Source organism: Desmodus rotundus, chromosome 6 (assembly GCF_022682495.2).
Source record: "Desmodus rotundus isolate HL8 chromosome 6, HLdesRot8A.1, whole genome shotgun sequence".
Lineage (NCBI taxonomy): Eukaryota > Metazoa > Chordata > Mammalia > Chiroptera > Phyllostomidae > Desmodus > Desmodus rotundus.
Window position 1 is genome coordinate 55,763,049 of NC_071392.1, and position 24,094 is coordinate 55,787,142.

Sequence of the window (24,094 nt, forward strand, 5' to 3'; positions counted from 1 at the left end):
TGTGCCACAATGTACTAGAATATTCAGAGCATCATTATTCATTCACATTAAAATTGGAAACAACCAAATATCTATTAACATTAGAAAGGGTAAATAACTTACACAATGAAGTAGTAAATATCTATGAAAATGAACAAATTACAAAGTGAAAAAATCTCACAAATGTAATACTGAGTAATAAAAAGCCTTGCACAAAAGAATACAGTATACTGTACGAGTATAATCCTACTTGTATTAAGTTCCAGTAACAGACAAATCTAAACTTTAGCATTAGAATGGTCAGGAAAATCTTTACCTTCGGGCTGGTAGACTTTTGTGGTGCTGGCAATTGTTCTGTTGCTAGACTTAGTTGGTGGTTACAGGTTTTACCTCTGATGATTCATTAAAATTCCTGGAACTATATGTGTATATTATGTGGGTTTTTCTCTATGTATACTATATATTACCAATTTTTTAAAAGCATACATACATTTTGTATGTCCACAGTGGTGTTAACCATTTCTATTAAGTTCTGAAAATCAAATAGATATACACTTGTATTTTTTTAATTTATAAAACATTGATACTTTAAAAATACCACTATTTATGATAATTTCTACTGTCAAACAAAGATTGTCTAGTTGACACATTAGTCTAAACTCAAAGTAAACTATGGAAGATAGGCTTCTATGTATTAATTTTAGGGGAGGAAAGTTCCTGCTAAGCCAATCAAAGGACAAAGCCATGTACATGTTCACAATACATGTCAATCATGTACTTTCACAACCGAAACAATGTCATGCAAGTATTATAAGACTGATGCAATTGTCTACGGTTAAAACTTATTTTATTTCTTCTTCAGGGGACTGTAAAAACAATTTGACAAAATGTATCTCTATTCTGTACTGTAAATATAACTCTACATTAATAGAGATTTCAAGGTCAAGAAAATAATGAGCAAATATAAAAGAAAGTCCATTCACCAAAACTACAATGTGCAATGCACTGTTATTACAAAGAATTCTTAACAAACATACTACTGGTTCAAATAAGCACTTGGAGCTAAATGACTACAATGCATCTTCCCTCTGGTACAACTCACACTTGTATAAAGAAACCTGCTGTGTGTCTCCAACATTTTAGAAACAAGGCAGAAAGAGAGCACCAGTGGAGAAGGCAGTATCCTTGATCCAAATGGCAGTTGACAAACCAGTTTCTAAATAACTTGTCATCAGTTTTGAATATTTTAGTTCCATAGGCACAGAGTATATTCAAATTTATTATTTTTAGTGGCCTCTTTTGCTGTACAAATGGAATCCAAATATTCCATACAAAGATACCCTTCTTTTTGCAATGTATAATAACAGAAATCATCTTTTTCTCCTTCCCCCAATTACTATGGTTTGGGAGAAAAATAAAAATAATTAAAAATTGGTCATGTAAGTTTTTAAATTAATAAAATTAATGGGCCATTATATATTAATAAAATTAATATATATCATTATATATTTATAACATGTGTTACATATGGTTAATATTTATATATAATTAATGTAACTATAAGGACTAGTTATTAGAAGAACTAATATGTTGTGTCTTCCTTTAGAAATTCCACAGATATACCTACCACCTTAATGAAAATACAATTGTGGTTGCCTAGGTGAGAAATTCAGATATGCAGTTGCTAATCTTCCCCTAACTCAACACCTTGAAGATAAAGAGACTGAGAGCTGACCACAGTGGTCAGATGCTGGGACATTTGATGGGCTTCTGTTTGCTAGAGAGCTTCCCAACTGGTTTGCAGTAGAGACGGACACAGTCCTTTCTCCCTTCTTTCCCTGAAATAGTAGAAACTGTTCCCTTTGAATAGTTACCTTTTCCCTTTGGACACATTTTCTCCAGCCTTATCCAGGCAGGTGATGGGGGGTGGGAAGGTGTGCTCTCCTGTCTTACTCTCCTCCATATCTCCTGTGGCAGGGAATGTACACTTATGTTCATTTAATCTGCTGTTCTATACATCAGAGTCCCAAGATCTCACAGTTATGGTATTGGGTAAACTGGATCTTTCAAAATCTGCTTTGCTACAAGGTTATTCAGACCTAGATGGACAAGCAGCAGTGCTATACTATTTAATTTTTGACAAAAAAGTATACACAAAGCCTTCAGCCTGATACCTGTCAAATGGTAAGTTCTTAGTAGTTCTTAGTTGGCCTACTCAACCAACTCGCTCATTCCTACTGATGCTATTACTAGAGCTCTGGGGCTGGTTAAAGCCAAAGTCACCTTGCTTTCTCCAACTCCCTGTGTACTCATTTCCTCAGCCCCCCATATTATTGTTCTGGAACCAGAGTGAGTTCAGCTATTTGACACCATTGGTGGCATCTAGGAGCACCCACCCCACCTCTTCTAACAAAACAAAGAGGTTAGTATAGTAGCTTTACTTGATCTTTAGTAAAACGAGTGGGATTTTTTTCTTTCTAAAAAGTAAATTCAGGGGCATGGTTATTCTGTAGTTTTAGTTCAAAACTTCATTGCCATGAGAAAAGAAAAAAATGGAGAGGGGACAAACATTTCAAAGTTTGATTTCTCTGACATGCCCACCAATTTTCCATGCTAGTAGATCCTATTTTTCAGAATTTGATGAATTACCAATCCCTCTGCCCAAAAGCAGCAGTCAAAATAACAAAATAATTACTTTTTCCAAAAAGAAAATACAGGAAAAAATAGAAAGGTAGTGTCAAGTAACTCCGCAAATTACCAAGTCCCATGAACTACAGGTATCCAGAAAATTGGAAAGTATGAGCCCTTGGGGTGGGGGGGGGGGGGGCGGTGGCTTAGTTGGTTGGAGCATTGTCCTGCACATCAAAATGCTGTGGGTTCAATTGCCAGTCTCGTCACATACCTAGGTTGCTGGTTCAATTCCTATTTCGGCCATGTATGGGAGGCAATGGATCAATGTTTTTCTTTCTCTCCCACTCCCCCATCTTTTCTCTCTAAAAATTAATAAACATATCCTTGGGTAAGGATTTAAAAAAAAAAAACTCCTGGGAAATGTGATATTTGTTTGTTTAGATGTTATGTTCTCCAGTATGGTCCTATCAGCCATGACATCCTTTTTAGGAACTTTTGGATATGTGCTATAATATCCACCAGGTGTAAAGAAAGAGGACCCTAAAGTACATACAAGAGTAGATTAGAATTCCTGATTTAATTAGCTAAACAAGCCTGTGCTTGGATCATTTGCCAGGAAATCTCAACAACTTAATGTAAACATTCATCTTTAAAATTTAAAGAGTCTCATTCCAGGATCTGTCATTTAAGTGAGAAATCTTTCAGGAAGAGGCTTCAGATATTAGGTGGAAATAGTAAGAAATAAGAAGTTAGGTCCCAACAGTTGAGTCCTCTTACAGGTGGTACAGAGAAACTTGTTTCAAAGACAGAATGCATCTGGAATTCTGAGCCAGAAAGAAGAGTATGCTTCTGTTATTAATTTATATTTTGTAAATGTAACTTCAAGAACCAACTAGATAGAATAAATCCTTTAACAAGGGCAGTCTTAAAGGAACTGGTGTGAATTTCTTCACTATCACCATTATCATCATAATCCTCATAATTATTATTACTAGTAACTACTGACTAGTTTTTTTGAGTTGTCTCTTGTGATCCTTGGCAAGATATCTAACTCATACTTTCTCTTATTCTTTAAATCAACTTTGTTTAAAATCCTCACCTGAGAATATATTTATTGATTTGAGAGTTGGAGGTGGCGGGAGAAACACTGATCGGTTGCCTCCTGTACATACCCAAACCAGGGACTGAACTTGCAACCCAGGCAGGTGCCCTGACCAGGAATGGAACCTGTAACCTTTTGGTGTACGGTACAATGCTCCAATCAAATGAGCCATTGTCCAGGACTAAAGAAACTTTCTTAAAAAGTGATAACAATGATGTCCATCAAAGAACTATTATTAATTATCTAACAATTATTAATTATCTAAATAGCTCTCCTCCAGAATAAAATCACCAAGGTTGCCAGGGACTTCTGTCCTACTAAAGTGAAAATAGTGGCCTTTTTAAGAAGCAGTCTCTTTAGATTTAAGTGGAAGTAGACCTTGTAGACCTTTACCACATGTTAACTAAGACTTTATATCCCAAGCACACTTCTCAATATTCCAGAATTTTAAACCCTTTGAGGATGTCAAGATTTTCCAAAACAAATCAAATATGGAAAAGGAATATACCTAATGTACTGGGGAACAAGCTGTCTATATTATTCCATAGAAAAGAAGCATTAACTTCCACAAAAAGAGATACTTTTCTTACAGTTACTGTTATCATGGCTTCAGAGAACTTTGCCCAGGGCACAGGGAATAACACCCTGGAAGACTGAAATGAGTCTGGCCACTTGGAAAGGAACCACAGAGTCTTCTCCTGCACTCCTTCTTTCATAGAGAAAGCAAGTCTTCTGATCCACAGTGAGGACAGATTTCACTGACAGGAAATGAAATGAAGTGCCAGAATTACCTGCTCATATTACCACGGGAGAGCCTGTTCAGAAGACCACAGACCTATTGTAAACACTTTTGGGGGGTTTACATTTCTCATCTATAAAATGTAAGGATTTGAACAAGATGATCTCCATTTCAACCATCATGTTTAAAATCCCCTTTGGTCCTAAAATTCAATGTTGTCTATGATTTAAACCATTTGTCCCTATCCAGCAATGGTCCCTTATTACAATTAGTATTATGAAGCCTGTTACTTCATTAGAGTTTGTTTAAAATTTAGTGACACCTTATCTGAGTATCCTACAGATAGAGAATTGTTTTCTTTCCTTTTTTCCTCTTTCTTACATGACATTGCCATCATCACAGTGACTGATGTCCCTGCCCCCAGGCCAGCTGAACTCCAGGTTTGATTATTACTCTCAGAAGAATGAAAGTGTTTGGCTGTATGTTGATTGGATTTGGATGGCCAATTGTTTAGAAGAAAGTGGGGCCATGTAGCTATGCGAAAGGCTTGGTACTAAGCCACAGCTTAAACACTAAAGAAGCTTTTACCAGTGAGTTCAGAGCTATTAGATGTTTTTATATTAACATTTCTCCCATCCAGGTTTGTTCATTTTATCTTCATTCTTTCAAATCCTGAAATTGCTTGGATAAGAGAGAGGGTTTATATATTATACACACACACACACACACACACACACACACATAATTTCTAAAGCAGTCTGAACTTTTAGGGGAAATTGAAGAAGCTTTGTGTCAAGTACAGCTAAATCCAGCCTTTCCATATCAAACCTCTGCTAGAAAATTACTGTGCAGATGATAAGGCGAAAAGATATAATAAAAAGTGACTCTACTCAATTTACACTGCAATATTGGTATGACTGAATATTTTTCATTCAGGTGCCTGATAAAATCGCTAAACTGTATTGCAGATAAATAAAGGAGGATTCTGTCAAGAATAAACACCATTAATCATGAAGTCTTACCCTCTGAGAGCCTGTGCTATGCATCTGCACAAATATACCAACATAACCAGCAGGCAGCCCATGCTTCCCTTCTTTATACTGTTCCAGGCTTAAGTTGTCCTCCTTTTCTATTTTTTATGATTTAGGCAGAAATAACATTTTGAAGACATTTTCTTTACATTTTAACTTTATAGTCCTGCAACTATTATTATAATATTTAGGAAAAATTGGCTGGGCTCTCGGGGAAAACAATTTGACAGTGAGATAATTTTTTTGCTGATTACACACCCACCCACACACAATACATATGATGTATACTGTATTTCATCAAAGCTAAGATGCTACTGATCTAAAAATACACCATTATTTTCAGTACTACTAAGAATGATAATACTTCCCTATCACTTCCAATTTGTAATTTATAATTATTTAAAAAACTCTTTTACATGTACTTGCACAAAAAGAAAGATCCCAGCAAAATAATTTTATCGAAAGATACCAGAAACTTCCCCGTGACTGACACTTCACCAATAGCAATCATAAAACACTGCAGATTGTAAGATACATTCCAATTTCAGAGATGTTAAAACGTGAAAAAAGAATGTACAACTTAAAAGATGACTTAAATATGGTAATATAATAAATACATATTAGGCAATTCAGTCATTTATCAAATACCTGTGATATGACAGATTTGTGTTAAGTGCCATCTATATGCTCCTTCTTTGAATTCATCATATAAATTGGAACTGAATAATGAAACGGGTGGGGACAGAGTAAGTCATCTGATAGTAAATATCTAAGCTGGATTCAAACCTAGTCTATGATTTTAAAAACAAAGGAAAATCATCTCAAACCAACTAAAAATATGTGCATATATGCTTAAATATCATATTTTAGCACTGTTGAAGCTGTTAGTTGAACAGATGCTATGGTTTTCAAGTTATCTTTCCATGCCAATGGGAACCTATATGAATGACATTCAAATAGCACAGGTAGTATGTGGCAGCTCTATGCACTGGTGACTAAGGAAGGATGTGCAGTGTTATATGGGGAGTATGAGGAATAATGAAGGGGAGAGGGCCAGCATTTGGGCAAGACAAGCAGATCATCATAGAATGAAAGGGGGGACAAAAGAAAAAAAATGGCATGTGTGCACGTATGTATTAGGGCCACAATATTTTCATAGACTCCTTTTCTAAGAATCCATACACAGGAGAAAATAGAAACAACAAACCTAAACCTTCCCATAACCATGAATGTTAAGGGTTCTTAGATCATTTAATGTGACATCTTCATTTCACAGATGAAAACAAGGAGGTCCAGAGAGGCCAGGGAAAGTGTTCAAGGATCTAGTTGATTTATGGCAGAGCTGAGATTGAATCTTGACTGAGGCCCATGTTTATTACAAAAATAGCTTATAAAGTGGCTTTAAGAGTAGGATCATCAGCTATGTGCCAAGAGTGATGTTTAAATTTTCTGGAAAGATACTTTTGAAAGCCAGAAAAAAACCATTATCATTGGCTAATGCAATCAACACCATCTTGGGTGTGGAGCAGGTATGCTCAGAGGTGATTATTCAGCAAAGCTACACTCCAGTCCTACTCCTGAGGAAGTTTAATTGTGTTCTACAGTAAGTATCATGGCAGCTGTGCTTCGGCTCAGTGGGGGATCGCGTTCAGAGCCCACTCCAAGCAGGAAGTGCCTCTTCTGGCCAAAAGAGGTTTAATTCCATCTTCCAAGTAAATCCTCCATGTGTAAGGAAGGGCCATGACCCCACAGAGTAAATGCATTTATTTGCCAAAGGGAACACTGGCCAAGAGACACTCACAGAAAGTCTGTGGCTTCTAGGGCTCACAAAAATCAAACACCAAGAGCCCAGTTCAAACCAGGCCCACCAAGAAAACAGGAGGATTCCAAGAAAACAGAACACTATTTGGGGCCTTATTCTGTTCTTTTAGGAAAAACCTGTAATTTTCACTACTGATTGTGTGTTCAATAATTTGTTACAAACTGTTTGGTCCTCTTTTGGGAAGTTCCAAGTCAAAACTACTTCCAGGCACACTATTAATACATTCAGGCTTCCAGTTAGGTAGAGTACACCCCACCTTCTCATTAGAGTCAAAATTCTCACACAAAAAATGGGTAAAAACCGGTGAACAGATCCCTCACAGAATTTTCCCCTTAAGTCACCTAAATTTTATATAGTGGTCTCACAATGTTTTAACAACGCCTGTAACAAAGGACCAAATATTTAATTTTTATTTGATAAGTTACTAAGTTTAATTGTTCATCTCTGTCTCTATCATAAACAGTACTCCAGAAAAAAACATGTACAAGAAAATGTAATGGCTATGATTAAGATATCTGAATAATTTTCATTATCATTATTCATTATTTCTACATATTTTGTGCAAGTAATTACAAAATTTCCTTCTGAATGTATATTTAACTGAAATGGGGCTAACACTCTCTTGTTCTACTTTGCCCAGGATGATTCATTACTGAAGTAGGCATATGTATAATAACCTGAGTTCCCCTCCTTCAATAGCCATATTCACATTGGAAGAAAACCAAATGACTAGTAGTGTCCTTCAGTGACTTTAAAGCTAGTGATGATTCAACAGCAACTATGTTATTAACCTGGAATGAAGCAGTACCCTCTCACTAATGAGGTTACAGAGTGTCTTTAGGTCTCCATGTTAGGGGCACTTAGCAAGCACTTGGCTTGGCAGAGACCCACAGCAGGTTGAAGCTCTGGACTAATCCCATAGGCCAGAATCAAATGGACTAGAAGAATTTGAAGACTGTGGCTTGGAGGAATGTAATTCAGGCAGAAAAGCATTGTCAGAAGAAGGCCAGAGAACCTCATGGGAAGAGGGGAGCAAAGTAAACAGTTCAACAAAGAAAACAAAGAAGGGCCAATAACCTTTTCTCAAACTTGAGTACAGGGGAGACTTCAGTGGGGGCCTCAGCAAAGGCATCATCAGAGGACACCCTTGCAAAGCAAACAGACCAAAAAGGACGTTTCTCTCAAAACACTTGAGGGGAAGTGGAGGGGGCACCTTCTACTTTTCATTCTCTCCAAGTCAACTTCCACATACCTCCCTCTGCCCAACAAACAGAGAAAAATAAACAATAACCAAAATAACTAAAAAGTTCTGTCTGCCCAGTCAAGAGATGGGGGGAGGTGGGGAAGTTAACCCAAATTAAATAAGGTGTAATGTATCTTCTGAGTGTTCTTCAGATCAATGGAAGGCCTTTGCAAGTGCATGTACGTGCAAACATGTACAAGAAAATGTAATGGCTATGAAAAAACTGCCCAAGTCAGATCCACACAGCCTGCCATCCACATAAGACTCATGGAATGCTCAATAACTTACACTTTGCAAATTCTCTCTCAAAAAGATCATGTGACATTGCCAACCAGGGAATCATCTGACTAGGAGAGAATCACTCCATAGAGCTTAATGAATGCAGCCATTCACAGGAGGTGGGACCTCTGCTTTCAACCCCTGCCTCACAATTCCCCAATTCCAGTGGAATATTGACTTGGACTCTTCTTCTCTCAATCCGGTAACTACATGTAACCTGCAGTCCTGAAATGCAAAGTCTGAGGTAAGCATATTTTGATCATTAAAACAAGAGTACAATACTTAAGGCTGACCTTCTTTCCTCTCCACTACTTCAATCAACGAAGAAGATCATGCATACTTTTATTGACTCATTCCCAAGGGCAGATAGAGACTACCACAAGTAAAATGGACAGAACGGAGTGGTATATGTGTAAACATTTTAATATTATATATTAAAAATAATGAAGATACACAAAATGCTTAATGTAAATAAACCCAACATGTTAGATAATATAAATATTAATACAATTCAGTAATTGAATTAATATAATTCAATACAATTCTAATATTAATCTGTTATATCCCAGGCAACTACAATATGAAAAACCTTTTAAAATCAGAGTCCTCTTTACAAGTCTAATTGCCTTTGCTAATGATTTACAATTTTGAATTTGCTTCTGAAAACTTTCACTGGTGTGTGTAGTTTGGGTTGGAAGCAATTTAGACTAGGAATATAGGGATTCTATTCTGTGGAGGAGCCAGAGATCACCTTGAATAGAGGCAGGAAGCATTTTAGTAAACTGGGAATGCTTTCTTTGGATTGTCTTAAAATGTAAATCACAGAAATATCCAAGCAACAGAGTTCAGTGATTTGTTTTGTAAATGAGGCAAATCATTTAACTGCCAGTGCCTCTCTCCATCCCTCCACCCCCATATAATAGAAACACTGTTCACTTCTGATGAACTTGGTAATATTTGGATATCACCTGAATGTACTTAAAAGTATTGGTGGTTCTCCAGTTCGTGCCTAACTCAGTAATTTTCAACCTATTTCATTTCATGGCACACAAAGATTATTAAAATTCTGCAGCACACAAAAATATACACTTTTGCTGATCTGACAAAACCAGGTATAATTTTGATTCATTCACACGGGACAGCTACTGTTGTATTGGCTGCCATCATTTTTCTTATTGGACAATCTAAGGGAAAAGAGGTCAGTGCCCCTAACTAAATAGTCAGGTATTGCATGTTTTAAAAATTCTTGACGTACTTCGGTTGAAAATTACTGGCCTAACTCATTCCCAGGCAGCACAAGACACACTCTAACCTGGTCTGGCCCCAGGGATGACCTAATATGTTAAATTAGCATAACTGACCTCAGACAGAGTTCTTACTACCTGAGGGTGACCTTAGGCTTCCAGGGAACAATTCATAGGTATGATTAGAGCTGGGGGACTCTCACAGGTAAACCTTTAAAAGATTGCCTTCAGTTGCAACTGTATACACAACTCACTCTGGTATTGTTTAGATTTTTAGACAGAGGCTAAGCTTCCTATTCCCTATAGTGATCTCAACTGAGAAATTTTTAATGGATATGTAATCTCTCTGCAGCTGTATGAAGTTTTAAATATCTATAACTTATAAACATGTGAGATGAGGCATGACCCCAAGTATTAGGTGTTTAAATTTTAGAAAAATCTATGGCTTTAGATTACAGACCTTCATTTTTTCATTACTGACCTGCCACTTCTTACTTTTCTTTCTGTATTCTTTTCTCCCTACTTTGTGTGTGTGCAATATATGTTTGTGCGTGTAAAGAGAGAGAGGCAGAAGTGCAGTATATCGATGCAGCATTACACATGATGTTTTTTTAACACAGAGTTAAAAATCCATGCAATATCACCAATTCAGCTAGGTTAACAAAGGAGGTAAACATAGAACCCATAAGCCATTTAACTTGTTAACTTTTATCCAACTGCAATATACTGATTCCCAACATTGTTCTGATATTTCTCTACCAAAGATTGCAGTAAAACTAAAAATGGTAAAAATTTTTTTCAAATTTCTTTTCTATAGTTGTCAATATTCTACAAAAACATCCCTACCTTAGGACTAAGAGAATGATTTCCAAAAAGGACCCTTCTCCTGCTATTTCCTTTTAGTATGCTTTGTTTGTTTGGTCACCAAATATGCAAGACTCTAGCTAACCTGTTACTTAGGATTCAAAAAGTTAGCAAGCAGTTTCCTGGAAACAAATCCCCTAGCATTTTATTTTTTGATGTATGAATTTCACTGTGGGCAGGGGTGGGGATGCAACAATAACAAAAAAGGAATGAATGACAGGCAGCCCTGTGTCACTGCCCTTCGTTCTTCTGGGGCAAGGTCTGAAATGAACAGCATACTGTGCAGCTAGAGCAAATGGCATGTCTTTGTTTAGATGGAAAAATGGGGCTCTGTTACCTAAGTGAAGGAGAGCTGGCCACATAAAAAGAGCTGCAGGCAGCTTCAGTGTGGGTGGTAGTCATCATATAACCTAACCTGAAAGTACCTTCCAGTTGGGGCAAATTCTGTCAAAGTTCAGCTTTTCAAACACATATTTAAAAAATAAATAAAATGATGGCAGTATATTTCTGCTTTCTTTGAAGCCAGGCTTAACATGAGTAGAATGAGTAGAAGCATTGTACTCAAAGAAAAAAAAGTCTGTTACAGTCCAGTACCCCCCAGGCACATGCAACAGGTTTGACAGCAGGCTCTATAGAGCCAGAGGCTTCTGGTTCAGTGCCCTTGAATACCTTCAGTCACTATCTGCTCCCAGCCTGACTGCTGAGAGCAGCACAAAGAACACAGGAATTTTAGCCAACAAGCTGGATGAAGCTTAGACTCTGCATATGCACTGTAACTAGGGCCTACTTTCTCTGTAACTGGTGACCAAATTCAATATTTCAGTCATTAGAAATTGCAAAAACAGAAATAAATATTATGCCCTTTGAGTACAATTAATTTGTTTCATGTTTCTTACTACAAAATGAAGTTTGTATTGGTTGATCTGGATTTATGTTGCCAGCTCATTAAAATGTTTCAAGTTTAGGAACTGTAACTCACATACATTTCCACATTCATACAGCAAACTAAGGGTATTTTTTTAATCTCAGGTAGTTCTTAAAAATTAGGTAGGCTTTACATTTCTTCAGTTTATCATGAGAAACAATAACCAAAATAAGTATGTTTTGGGGGTGCAGACATAATATGCAATAAAAATTTGGGGAATAAAAGAGCTTAAAAGTAGAAATTATAATAAGAATAAAGTGGCAATTGCTTATGAGAAAAAAATAAGGCAGAGTAAATGCAAAAGAGCAAGCTGGAAAAGGGGATGTTATCTTAGATCAGGGGTTGGCAAACTTTATATTTTAGGCTTTGTGGGCCATATTCTCTGTGTCAACTACTCTGTCCTTGATTGCTAAGGCTGCCATAGACAATAGTAAACAAGTGGGAATCACTGTGTTCCAATAAAACTTTAATAACAAAAATAGGCCATGGGCTGGATTTGGCTCTTAGGCCAGAGTTTGCCAACCGCTATTCATTAGATGGTTCTTCACAGAAGACCTCTCAGGTAAGACGCTATTCAGGGAAATGCATGAAATGAGGGAGCAAACTATGGATCTGAGGGAAGAAAGGTACAGGTTGATGCACGCTGTGATCTAGACCAGCATGGCTTGCAATCTACTGGGGAAGCTGCTGTAATCATTGATTTATTTACCCATTTATAAATGATTTATAAATGATTTACCAATCATTTATTTACCCATATTTTAACGTGGTCATCTCAAATGTGATTAAATATTATTCAATATTCTACCAAGTTGATGAATTACAATTTATCAAACCATTCCCTGTAGCTAGGTATATAAACTGTCTAGTTATTTGATGTCAGAAATTCTACAGCAGCAAACATTTATGTATGTCTGATTGTTTGGCTACAGAAAGGCTTATTAAGTCAAAAAGCTTTTTATAGCTCCTCTCCACACTGCCATACCTATCCATACCTTAGAAATCTGCGGAAGACAATGACAGGCACTAACTAACCCAGAAAGCTTCCTATAATGCGTTATTGGAATTCCTTGTGCTCATCCAGAAAGTAGAAACTACAGAAGCAAAGTCTGCAATGTCCATTTTTATGAGCAGAACATAGAAGCCAAGAGCAAGAGGTAAAACATCTGATGCCTGGGTTAAAATAATGGCATGACCTATTCCTACACTGCATAACATCCCTGTATCAGGACTTCCATGTCTTTACAATGTTAGTAATAACTCCATCATAAGGTTGCTATAAATATTATATAATTATGTAAAGTCTCTAAAATTGTGCCTAGACCATATAGTAAGCACTCAAAAATGTTGCATCACAGTTATGGTCACTAATATTTCTTTTTCGTGTTAATTATCTATTCATTTCTTTTTTCTCTTATTCATTTCGTTTCTATGTGAAGAACCTAGAAAGCACCAATAGATGTACATTAAATGGTATCCTGCTTTACAACCAGTAACTGACTTAATGTTTGGCAACGGAGAGCATCTGACACTGCAATAGGTACTTTTAATATTATCTTAGGTAGTAATCAAGCTTTTGATTTTGAGTTTTAAGTATACTAGCCTTACTGGTTTAACGTGACACATTCCAGCAAAAGTAAACGAAACAAAAGAAAGACACTGACAGTTATCCTGCAGTGGCCTAAAAAACAGCCCTTTAGCATCATTGAAAATGACATTTATTTAGGAACTGCTATGTGTAAGGCATGAACTTGGCCTAGTAAATGCAAGGATATACACAGATGGCCTTTGCCCTCAAGAGAGATAATTATAATCTAGTTAATTCTTTTCTTTTTGGAGGAGGTAGTGGGGTTGATACAGTGTTAGATACAGTAGTTGATGTAATCTGATTATGTAATTACACTTTGCCAGTCTTAATAATGTTTATGGTAGTGCACAAACACTGGGAAAATATTTCCTATGTTAATTTTAAATTCTACTACTAAAATATTCCAAACTAATTATGCTTCCAAATACAAATGCAAGATTCTCCTCATCTCTGCATTTTACTGGAGGCTTCCCTGGGAATGAAAAGAAAGAAATCAGTATTATGCATTATGAGACCATCACAAAGTTTTAAGTGGGTGGCTGGATTGTAGGTTGCCTTTGAATATATTATATGAGCTCCCAATAAGCATAGTATCTATTACATGCAAGATGCTGGATCCAGGGAAGGAGGAAAAAAAGAGGGAGGGAACTGAGTAGTAGCCCTGGTTTCTCTAAGCTTTTACCATAATGACACATCTTTTCTTAAAGCTTTTTCTCTCTGGAAAAAAATATATTTATTCATACTCCAAACTTGCCATTCTTCTCTCTGCTCTTATTTCCAAAAGGCAGTCATAATCATGGGGGAGAAGCCTTACTAATTCCAATGCACTATATTTCACAGCTAATATTAATGATCTACCGTGAACTAAGTCCTCTCCCCAGGAGCCAAGAAGTGAACCACTTTTACCAGGAAGAACAGGTCTTCTTACTTAGGTGGAATAATTTCAGTAAGTCAGGCAGCCTTGGAAAGAACCACACTGACTCAACTAAGAGAAAGAAAGAGCCGCCAAGTAGAACATAACATCAGTGTCATTCCTCCAAGAGAAAAAAGATGAAGCTGGTTTTGTACAATGAATTAGGACAATGGATGGTGACATGTGACGGCTGCCTGTGAGTGCTAGCTTCACATGCAGCTTGGGATACAGTACTGATCATATGCACAGCATGAGATGAGGGCAACTAACTCTCAGCTCAACTGGCAAGGCATGTGGGGCTTGAATTACTATAATGGATTGATAACTAAGGAGCTTGCTTTGCAAAATAAATTGGAGAGCTCATCTGAAGAAAACAGACATTCTGAAATTCAATTCATATTGGTCCATAAATGAGAAAACTTTGGCTCTAAAAGTTGTATGTAAAAGATTTTTATCCCAAGAAAATCCCAAATGAATGTTGAATTTACAACTTTATGTTGAGGTCTCTACAAATACGCTGTATCTGGTTTTTAAGAAGCAGCATGCTTATATTAGTTCAAACACTAAATTTTAAACACAAGCACATACTCAAAATGCAAGACAAAGTATCCTTTCTTCATTAGTGTGAAAGTAGTCACTTAAAAAATACATTGTCTTCTGGGGAAGGAGGTTATAATATTCTACTTGTCTAAATTTCCAAGTGAAATTCTGAAACAAGTAGTAATTTTTAGCCTACAGCATCATCCATTCCCACAGAATACAATACTGCCTCCTGGAGCTATGCAAGGAACCATCCTGGAATAAACAATGCAAAGTATGAAATATGGAGAAGACCAACAAATAAGAATATTCACATAAAATTACTGCCTAGACTATGTGAATATAGATTTGTTTTCTGTCATTAATGCTCCAAATAGTCTCAGAAATATATTAAAATGTACTCAATGATATTTTTTCTAAAACACTAATATATTTTCTATATGCCTCAATAAAACATCAAATCTGTGGTCAAAGCAAATTATTTGTGAGAGCATAAGTCCTGGTGAATTCAGTGGAGAATAACTTTCAGAAAAAAAGGGAAGGTTCCTCATATAAAGTGCATCTTAATATTCAAACTGCTTGAATTAAATAAACAATGCAGGAATTATGCATTTTATATGACAATCTTTATGTGACAACTCAGGGAAAGACAATACTCCATCCATGTCCTACTTATAAATTCTGAATCTAAATTCATGATTTTAGTTAAGAAAGGAAACTAATAAATTTTAATATTATTGTCAGTACTATGTTTGAGGACAATTAAGATTCTATACTCTTAGCTACACTGCCTAACCATAAATTGTGGAATAACACTGAGAATAAGTAGGGTAATCTAAAGGCATTCTGTTAACACACTGGGTTCTTTAACAGAAACTGACATACTTCCCCACACATTTATAAGGCTTCGTGGCTATTATTAGGCTGTAACTGCACTTGTTCTAACATCTAATAAGCCGTGGTTGCAAAAACAAAGGCAGGTTAATTTGTGATTTCCTCGACTCATTCAGAGGCAAATTAAGTGTCAAACAGCTAATAAAGAACATATTTCATTTTATGAGGTTTTAATTTAATTCTGCACTGTATCATTGATGCCTTAATACAGGGTGGTTATCTAAAAATAAGATCAATTTATAAATCTCTTTCAATAGAATCTTTAATGATAATATATGATACCATAATTATTGCAGTGCCTGCCATCCTTCTAAACAAAGATCTGTAAGCATTTCCATTGTCAACACAAATCCTGTTTTCAAGAATTATAATTTAATCTTTAAAGTTAGCACCAGAACAATTATGTGTACAAAATAATGAGAATACCCACAAATTTTGTCTTCTTATAATTAAAAATATTTTATTGTAAAAGCTTAGTAATAAGCTCATTTGATCTCATTTTCTATAATATAATTATACGGCAAGAATTTTGGAATTCAATAATGTGATTCCAGCTCTGTGACTGCTTGTCCACTGTCTACCAGACTAGACAACTTGGGTATCCCCTGAATACCTTTTACAAAGTGGCTGGCCAAATGCTGGGCACGGTCCCCAAAACTAATAGAGGTGGGACCACTAAACAATAAATAACCAGGCAAGATCCCACTACAATAACCCCACTGCAATAAAGGCACACACAAGGTACTGTGAGGAACAGCCAGCTAGCAAAGGTGAGGTCTTGAGGGTTGAAGTTTAAGCAGGACCTTGCCATATAGAGCCAGAAGATCACTGAAGGCAATGCAGAGAAAACGGCATGTTATAAAGGCACAGAGGTGTGGCTTCTGCTAGCTTTTCAGAGCCTTCTTCATCAACTCAGTGTCTCCAGACAGGACCCTGCTAGGTCACAGACACCAGCTCTCACCACACTCTGTGCCCACAGTGACATTTCACCTCAGAATCTTATAGTACTCTTTTGAGGCTCAGTATTATCTATAAGCCTTACATTATGAATCTTTGGAGGACAATTTAGTCAACTGCTGCTAAAGTACCCTAAGGCTTGGCTGGAAAAGTGGGAAGCACTAAAATCTGTAAAAATCCCAACTCAACAGTTATATCTGAAATGTAACCACTTCCCCCAGGATTCTCCAAATTCAACCTAAATTATCTTGTGGTATTTTTTATCACTAGTGAACTAATACTACAGGCACAGCAATCAGGGACTAAGACACATTGTGTGGGCTCTATGAGGGCTTGCTGTTGTTAAATTCTGCCAAAGAGCCAAATACTTGGGATTTTTACTGATAGATTCATATTTGAATTTAATTACAAACCAAACTATATAGTGAACCCAGAGGAACTAGTTCCTTCAATTGCATAAAATCATTTTTTGAAATTTCTCTAACATGAGTTTGAAAGAGTGAAAAACTTTGAAATTCTATAGAAAAAGTTATTTAAACTACTACATCACTGCAGAGACTGGAGTCTGAGAGAATCACGTAAAACCTCTGTGTAACAGGTGAATTACACTGCAGGTTTAAGCCAGAATTTGGAATTTCCTTCCCTCTTGGTTTTATTTGAGTATATTTTTAGCAGGCTTTAGAACCCTGAAAATACTTGAGTTCCAGTGAAAAGTGAAAAAACAAGTCACAAGTTTCTGTGTCTCCCTCTATAAGTACCCACTTCTCCTATAATTCTTATAGAAGTCTGCAACACAGATTTATTACTTACCTCCAGGCAAATCTGCTCTGAAATTACAATTTAGTAATGGAAGATGGATCCAAAAAACTGTTGGTAAAATATTGTATGTGTACTTGGGCATGTAGTTAGGGTTGTTAATATCAATTAATTCTGTTCACAGAGGAGGACTTGTTTTAGAACAACTTCATTTTTCTTTGGCATATATGTAATTACACAGCTGTAACTAATAGCCATGGAGATGCAATCTACCATCTAAACAACCAGCATTATTCTTCAAAGTATTATTTACGCTTTTCTGACTTTACTGTCTCAGAATGAAGGGTGATTACTACACATGACTAAATGTGTGTGACTGTATCCACTTGCAAGGGGCAGCCCTTCCCAGTAAGTGGCTCTAGTTATTACAGTATGACAGTTTTCTGGACAGTACTGCAAATACTTACAAACATGGGCATACATACACATATTTTAGTTTGAAAGTCTACTAGTCTTTTTCACCAAAACTGAGTAAGATAATATTTATTTCCACGAGATTTTCTTCTTCCTTTGCTAATGTGTGTTAGCACCACCATTCTTTCCTTTTATCTTTGTGTAAGTGCTTGATCACATTTGCCATTTTGTTTGGGTGACATTCCCATCAATCAATTAACTATTGGTGTACACACCACAGGGGCTATGAAAATTTACCATAGAAATTTCATTACAATTCATGTGATACCTAGTTGGACAGGACTTTGACATAACAGAAATTTTAGCATGAAAAACTTCAAACCCATTCTCAACCAAGTATGTATTTTGTGTGGTAACCTTCCATTAGTCCTCTACTTTTTAATTTAGTATTTACAGCCCACAGAACACACATCAGCAAAACATATAGGAAGTACTTGCCAGCACCTGCTATGACAGGCGTTTTTCAGGAAGCGTTGGCAATTTGTTTCAGTGGGTCCAGGTATAGAGAGGCTTGCTGTATTTCAAAAGTCAACCCTATACTTCTCTCACATCTTCAACACACAATAGCCATGTTTGAAATAAAAAGTCCTGAGACAGTAAAAGCTGGTATTTTGTTCTGTTTCATTACTGGGTAAAGTTTTAATACTTACACATGCAATGGAGGAATTGGAGATGGATCGTAATGGTAACGCCCCTCATGATGTCTTGCATCGATTGGCACAGGAGGATGGAATGCAGGAAACAGGTGAGGCGGGTCTGAAAAAGAAAGTCCAACCTATATAAAAGGAACACTTTGGAACAGAATTTCAATTCATGAAGCAACATTGCTATACTCTCTTCATGACTTACGCTGAACCTACTTTAAGAAATTGTGGAAGAACTCTTTAAAGTTCATTATGAGGCTTCGTGAGGTACTGCAGAAGCATGACCAAATCACTAACACCTGCACCTGAGAAAGAGCCTATGAATGCAAGCAAAACCCACACAGGAAAGCAAGAAAGAAAAACATATGAGCCTACCCTGAAAGAAAGGCTGGCCAGAGTGAAAGGACTAAGTCGCAAAACCAAAAGGAACAGATTACAAGACACTTTTTTTTTAAATTACACTGCCAAGCATTTTAGATCAAGATGTAATATAAATACTAATTTCATTTTTCCCATAACCATGATGTTTTTTAAGGGAAGAAGTCCTTTCTAAAGTCCTTGCTGGAATCTATAGCATACACAAACACCCTACATACATATATCATATACACAATGCATACTACCCACACCCTACAAGCATACTACACATGTCCACCACACCCCACATACCAAACACACTACACACACACTTCACATACACATACCACACACACCACATACCCTACACACATCCCAATAACACACAACACATAGCCCCCATGTACCCCACAAACACACTCCACATGCACACCATACACACTCCACATACACAAACCACACACCATAAACAAGCACATACCCCCCACACATCCCATATACCACATATACATGCCACACACACAACACATAGCTTCCACATACCACAGACCCCACATAGACATACCACGTACACAACACACCCAAACACCCACATACCCTACACCATACATTCACACCACACACACATACTGTACCACACACAAACGCCCCCCACACAACATATACCATATCAAACACACCACACATACATACCACATGACATACAAACATGTCCCCCAACATATACCATACCATACACCCCAAATACCATACCACATATCACATATACCACACACACACTACACATCATGCATACACTATGCACAAGAAACACACATTTTTTATAATTTAAATGCATGTTCTCCTTCTTCTTGGCCTGGGTTATGCCTCCATAGTCCTAACACTGGGGCAGCAAATGCATGGGTTGGCAGCATAAATGCTATGAGGCCTTGCTGCAGGAGAGAAGCTGACCCCCTCGGACTGACAAAGTATGATTTGGGGTAAATTGAGGAATTCCTACCCTTCAACCCTAACATTCATCTTGGCCCCAGACCAGCCTCCTCTCCTGCTCTTCTCAGGCTGGTGTTCACTGGTTCCTGGGTTCCTGCATGCACACTTAACTTAAAATAGTTCCTCTACCCCCATTTACTTGTAGTAACTTATGCTGATTAACTCATAAAATCTGGAAATACTTTTTTTTTCTTAAATAGTGATTCGCAGCAAAAACTGGAGTTTTGCTACATTTTATCATTAGAAGTATGGGTGTTATTTTATAACTGGCACTAAAGTTTTTCCCCAGTTTCAAGGGCCAAATAAAGGAGTTCAAAACCTAGAAACATGCCTCCATAGCTATAAGTGTGATATTACAGAAATTAACCAAACTTGATCTTCAATAGTACCTTCCACACGTGGTCAAGTCTGCACATAGCCATCATGCTGCTCTTGCCCATATACTGGCAACACACCCCAAAACTGATGTGTACACCAACCTGCCTCTGAAGGGCTTTGAGCCATTTCTACAAGTCTGAAGATCTGCCTAGACCTGACGGTAGCAGGAAGTACAGACAATTCCAAGTGAGGTATTGAGAATAAATTCTGAGCGATGGCTACAAGAAGCAACACAGAACCTTGTGCAGGGCATGTGTGTTGGGGGATTACTGTGCCAAACACAGAGAAGGGTGTAACCGGTACTCCCCACTAGGAAGTTCCTTAAATCCTAGTGGAGGACTATTATGTGTATATGTGTGGTGAATTCAGGTGATTCATTCCCCCCCACCCATATATTTCTCTTTTTTCTAAATCTTCATAAGCATCTCTTAGAATATGAATAAAACAAACTTTTTAAATTATATCTTTTTCTATTATTTGTCTAATTTGTCCTTTGTGTTCCACTTATAAGGAAAATCATATGATACTTGACCCTCTCTGTCTGGCTTCTTTTTTTAGGTTTCAATGCTTCCCTTGCATCTTTGGCTTGTCGTTTCTGTGTGGAAGGCCAGCCACATATTCCATCTCAGGCCCAAGAAGCTGTCCAAAAAAAACCTGTATGACAAGAACAGGCCCATGTCACCAGCAGCCACCATACTTATCCACCTCACAGTTTATTATTTGCACATGAGCAGTGCAGCTGTGGAGCATCATAACTCAAAAGTATGTGTAATAAGTCACTGCACCACAGCCATCTCCTGTTCTGGCCTTTGACAAAATACCACATGATGACTTTTCCAAACTCCAGTTAAAACTGCTGAAGCAGAAGGAAGTGCCACTAAACCCAGCTACCTCCTATTTATCATACAATTTCCTGACTGATGGTTCCACAAACCAGCTGCTAAGTGCTGTGTACTCTACTGTCAGCAAACTAACGCACTAAATGGAAGACAGGGAGAGTAATGTGCAGAACCAGTGGAATCAATTGTACTGAGGGAATTAAAATTCCACCAGGTAGGGTAAGTCTGTGGAGCAGTGGTACACCCAGTCAACTGTGCATACTTATGGTTGCAAAGATGATTTATTACGGACTTACAAGAGGTTTGACTATTGTATTTGACCAAATGCCTCTACATTAACTGAGATTTGAAGAGTGCATATCATCTGAGGCTTGAGCAGAACAGTCTACACCCTATAAATATATAAATGACTTGACACGTGTTTAAACTGAAATGCATAGTAAAAATATTTGTGCTGGGTACAGTTGTCAGTATTGGATTTCATGTTGCCTGTCATCATGCTTCACATTAAGGATCTCGTTAGGAATGAGAGGCATTGATTTTTAGGTCTCTTCACAATAGCCTGGGTTGATCATCAAACCTGTACCCAGAGAAGGACACTTGGAGATCTTCACTTGCATCATTCTCACAAGAGACCGTTTTAGTAACTCAGGCCATAAGATCTGTTGTATACCATTCTGGGACTCTTTTAAGGTTTGAAATTTACATGCAAATATTGTAGATTAAAAAAGAGAGATCAAAGTTGGCTAAGTAAGTGTTCTGAGGAAGTAATTCACCAAATATACTTGAGTGGCCTTAAAGTACATAGGAAATAGCACAGCAGAACCCACAAGAGTAAACTGCACAAGTTCTCCTAGCTCATTTAAATACTGAAGTTGTCCATACACTGGCTTTGTGTTTTTTTTTTGTTGTTGTTGTTTTTAGATGTTTTCTTTTTTTTAATTTTTATTGTTACTCAATTACAGCTGTCTGCATTTTCTCCCCATCCCTCCACCCCACCCCAGCCAAACCCACCTCCCTCCCCCGCCTCCACCCTCCCCCTTGATTTTGTCCATATGTCCTTTCTAGTAGCTCCTGTAAACCCCTCTCCCCACTATCCCCTCCCCACTCCCCTCTGGCTATTGTTAGATTGTTCTTAACTTCAATATCTCTGGTTATATTTTGTTTGCTTTTTTCTTTTGTTGATTGTGTTCCAGTTAAAGGTGACACTGGCCTTGGACTTTATTCTAGACCAAACTAGAGATTATTTTTCCTTTCATTAGAGTCAGCCCTGCCGGTAAGAATGTCCAGTTTCCACAAGTTCCCTTGCCTGTCATCACTATAAACACCAAAATCCCTTGTGGCCAACTTCCACTATGCTAAAACCAAAATAATTTTCCAGCATTTATCAAATGAGAGGTCTCAAATGGGAGAGGAGTACCGGGAGAGAGACCATCACCACCCCAATGAGAGAGTAGAGAGGTATCCCAGGCTTCTTCCCGCCTTGGGCATTTCAAGTCATTGCCTTGGCACATGGAAGACTTTTTCCAGTTGGCCCGAGGGAGCTATCACCATGTGGACTGGCTCCAACACCTGGACTGACTCCCTCACTCACCCATCCTGCCTATAGACAGGAATATGCCTGTGGACAACACTGCACCAGAAAGAAGCTGATCTAGCCCCTCTGAGGACGACACCCCAAGGATGCCTGATCCATAATGTCTACGACAACAAGTTAGCCTGTGGCCCTCCTGGTCTGCTATGAGCAGACTGTGAGGAGTGGCACTTCACAGGGATCAACTATGGACTTGCTGGGCATCATAATGGAATCACTCCAGGGAACACCTCAGAGAGCAAGAGGAATCCTCCTCCTGGTCTTACCGGCATGTTGTGTAGAGTTGGAAATGTCTCTAGAGTCATTAAGGTGGATCGTTTTGTTTATAAGATCCTCTGTAATATGGTGAAACATTAAGAAACTATACTTCTTCTAGTGTACTTTAGAAATCTCATAGTTGCCTTTCATTAAAAAAAAATCTATTTTTTGTCACTTTATACCATGGCAGAACCTTAACTTGGAAAGCATATGTTATGGGAGAGATGCACAAACTACTGTGGCACAGGTTAGTTTTTGCAAATTAATTTTTCTTGGAACACTGATGTGCTCTTTTGGTCACATGATGCCTCTGGCCACTTTCACACTATGGCCCACAAAACCTACCATGTTTATTATCTGGCCCTTTACAGAAAATAGTTTGACAAACCCTGTCCTAGCATATCACAATAAAACAATTTTCTGAAATTTTCACATTTCAGAAAAAACATACATCATTGTTTCTTTATCAATATGTTGTTTTTGAGTGACAACATTATATATATAAAAATTCTATATGCCAATTTGTGTGACTTAAAAATATCTTTATAGAAGTATCCATACTAGTAATTATTCAGAAAAGGGACACTTAGTCTGATTTTAGCAAAACATATCCTAAATAAATTCTAAGGTAAGAATGATAATCGTTGAAACTGATTACAAACCTAACAAATAATTGCATTAATCACTTAACATGCACAAGTTTTAGCTTCCTTATAATAAGTTAAGTAAAATATACACACAGTTACATAAAAAGCTAATTAGCAACAAAAGCTATGCTACTTCTAAAACCCAATTAATTTTTACCTGTGGCAAGTGACTGACAATTCTGACTCCAGGGGCATTCCCCACTACTCAAATAGCCATCTTCCTGTCATTTATTCTGTGCAAGCATGTAGGCATATTAAACTCATTTAATTAATATTTTAGACCTAAATGCTAACCCAGCACTATAGTGTGGTCATAACAAAAATAAATATTTGTTTCCACAAGAAAATGACAAACAGTCCTCTTCAAGTTCCCAGTGGCAGAAACAGACCACATTTACCTACTAGC

The 24,094-nt window shown here is 37.3% G+C and overlaps 1 protein-coding gene across 3 annotated transcripts in view; it reads right to left on the bottom strand.

Moving 5' to 3' along the window:
• GLI3 (GLI family zinc finger 3) overlaps positions 1 to 24,094 on the bottom strand; it is a 298,462-nt gene that overhangs the window by 103,432 nt on the left and 170,936 nt on the right. For all 3 annotated transcript variants that reach the window (XM_053926574.1, XM_053926573.2, XM_053926575.2), the window contains one exon: positions 18,632 to 18,737. In XM_053926574.1, coding sequence (XP_053782549.1) covers positions 18,632 to 18,737 — 106 coding nt within the window. The remainder of the gene's footprint in view (positions 1 to 18,631; positions 18,738 to 24,094) is intronic.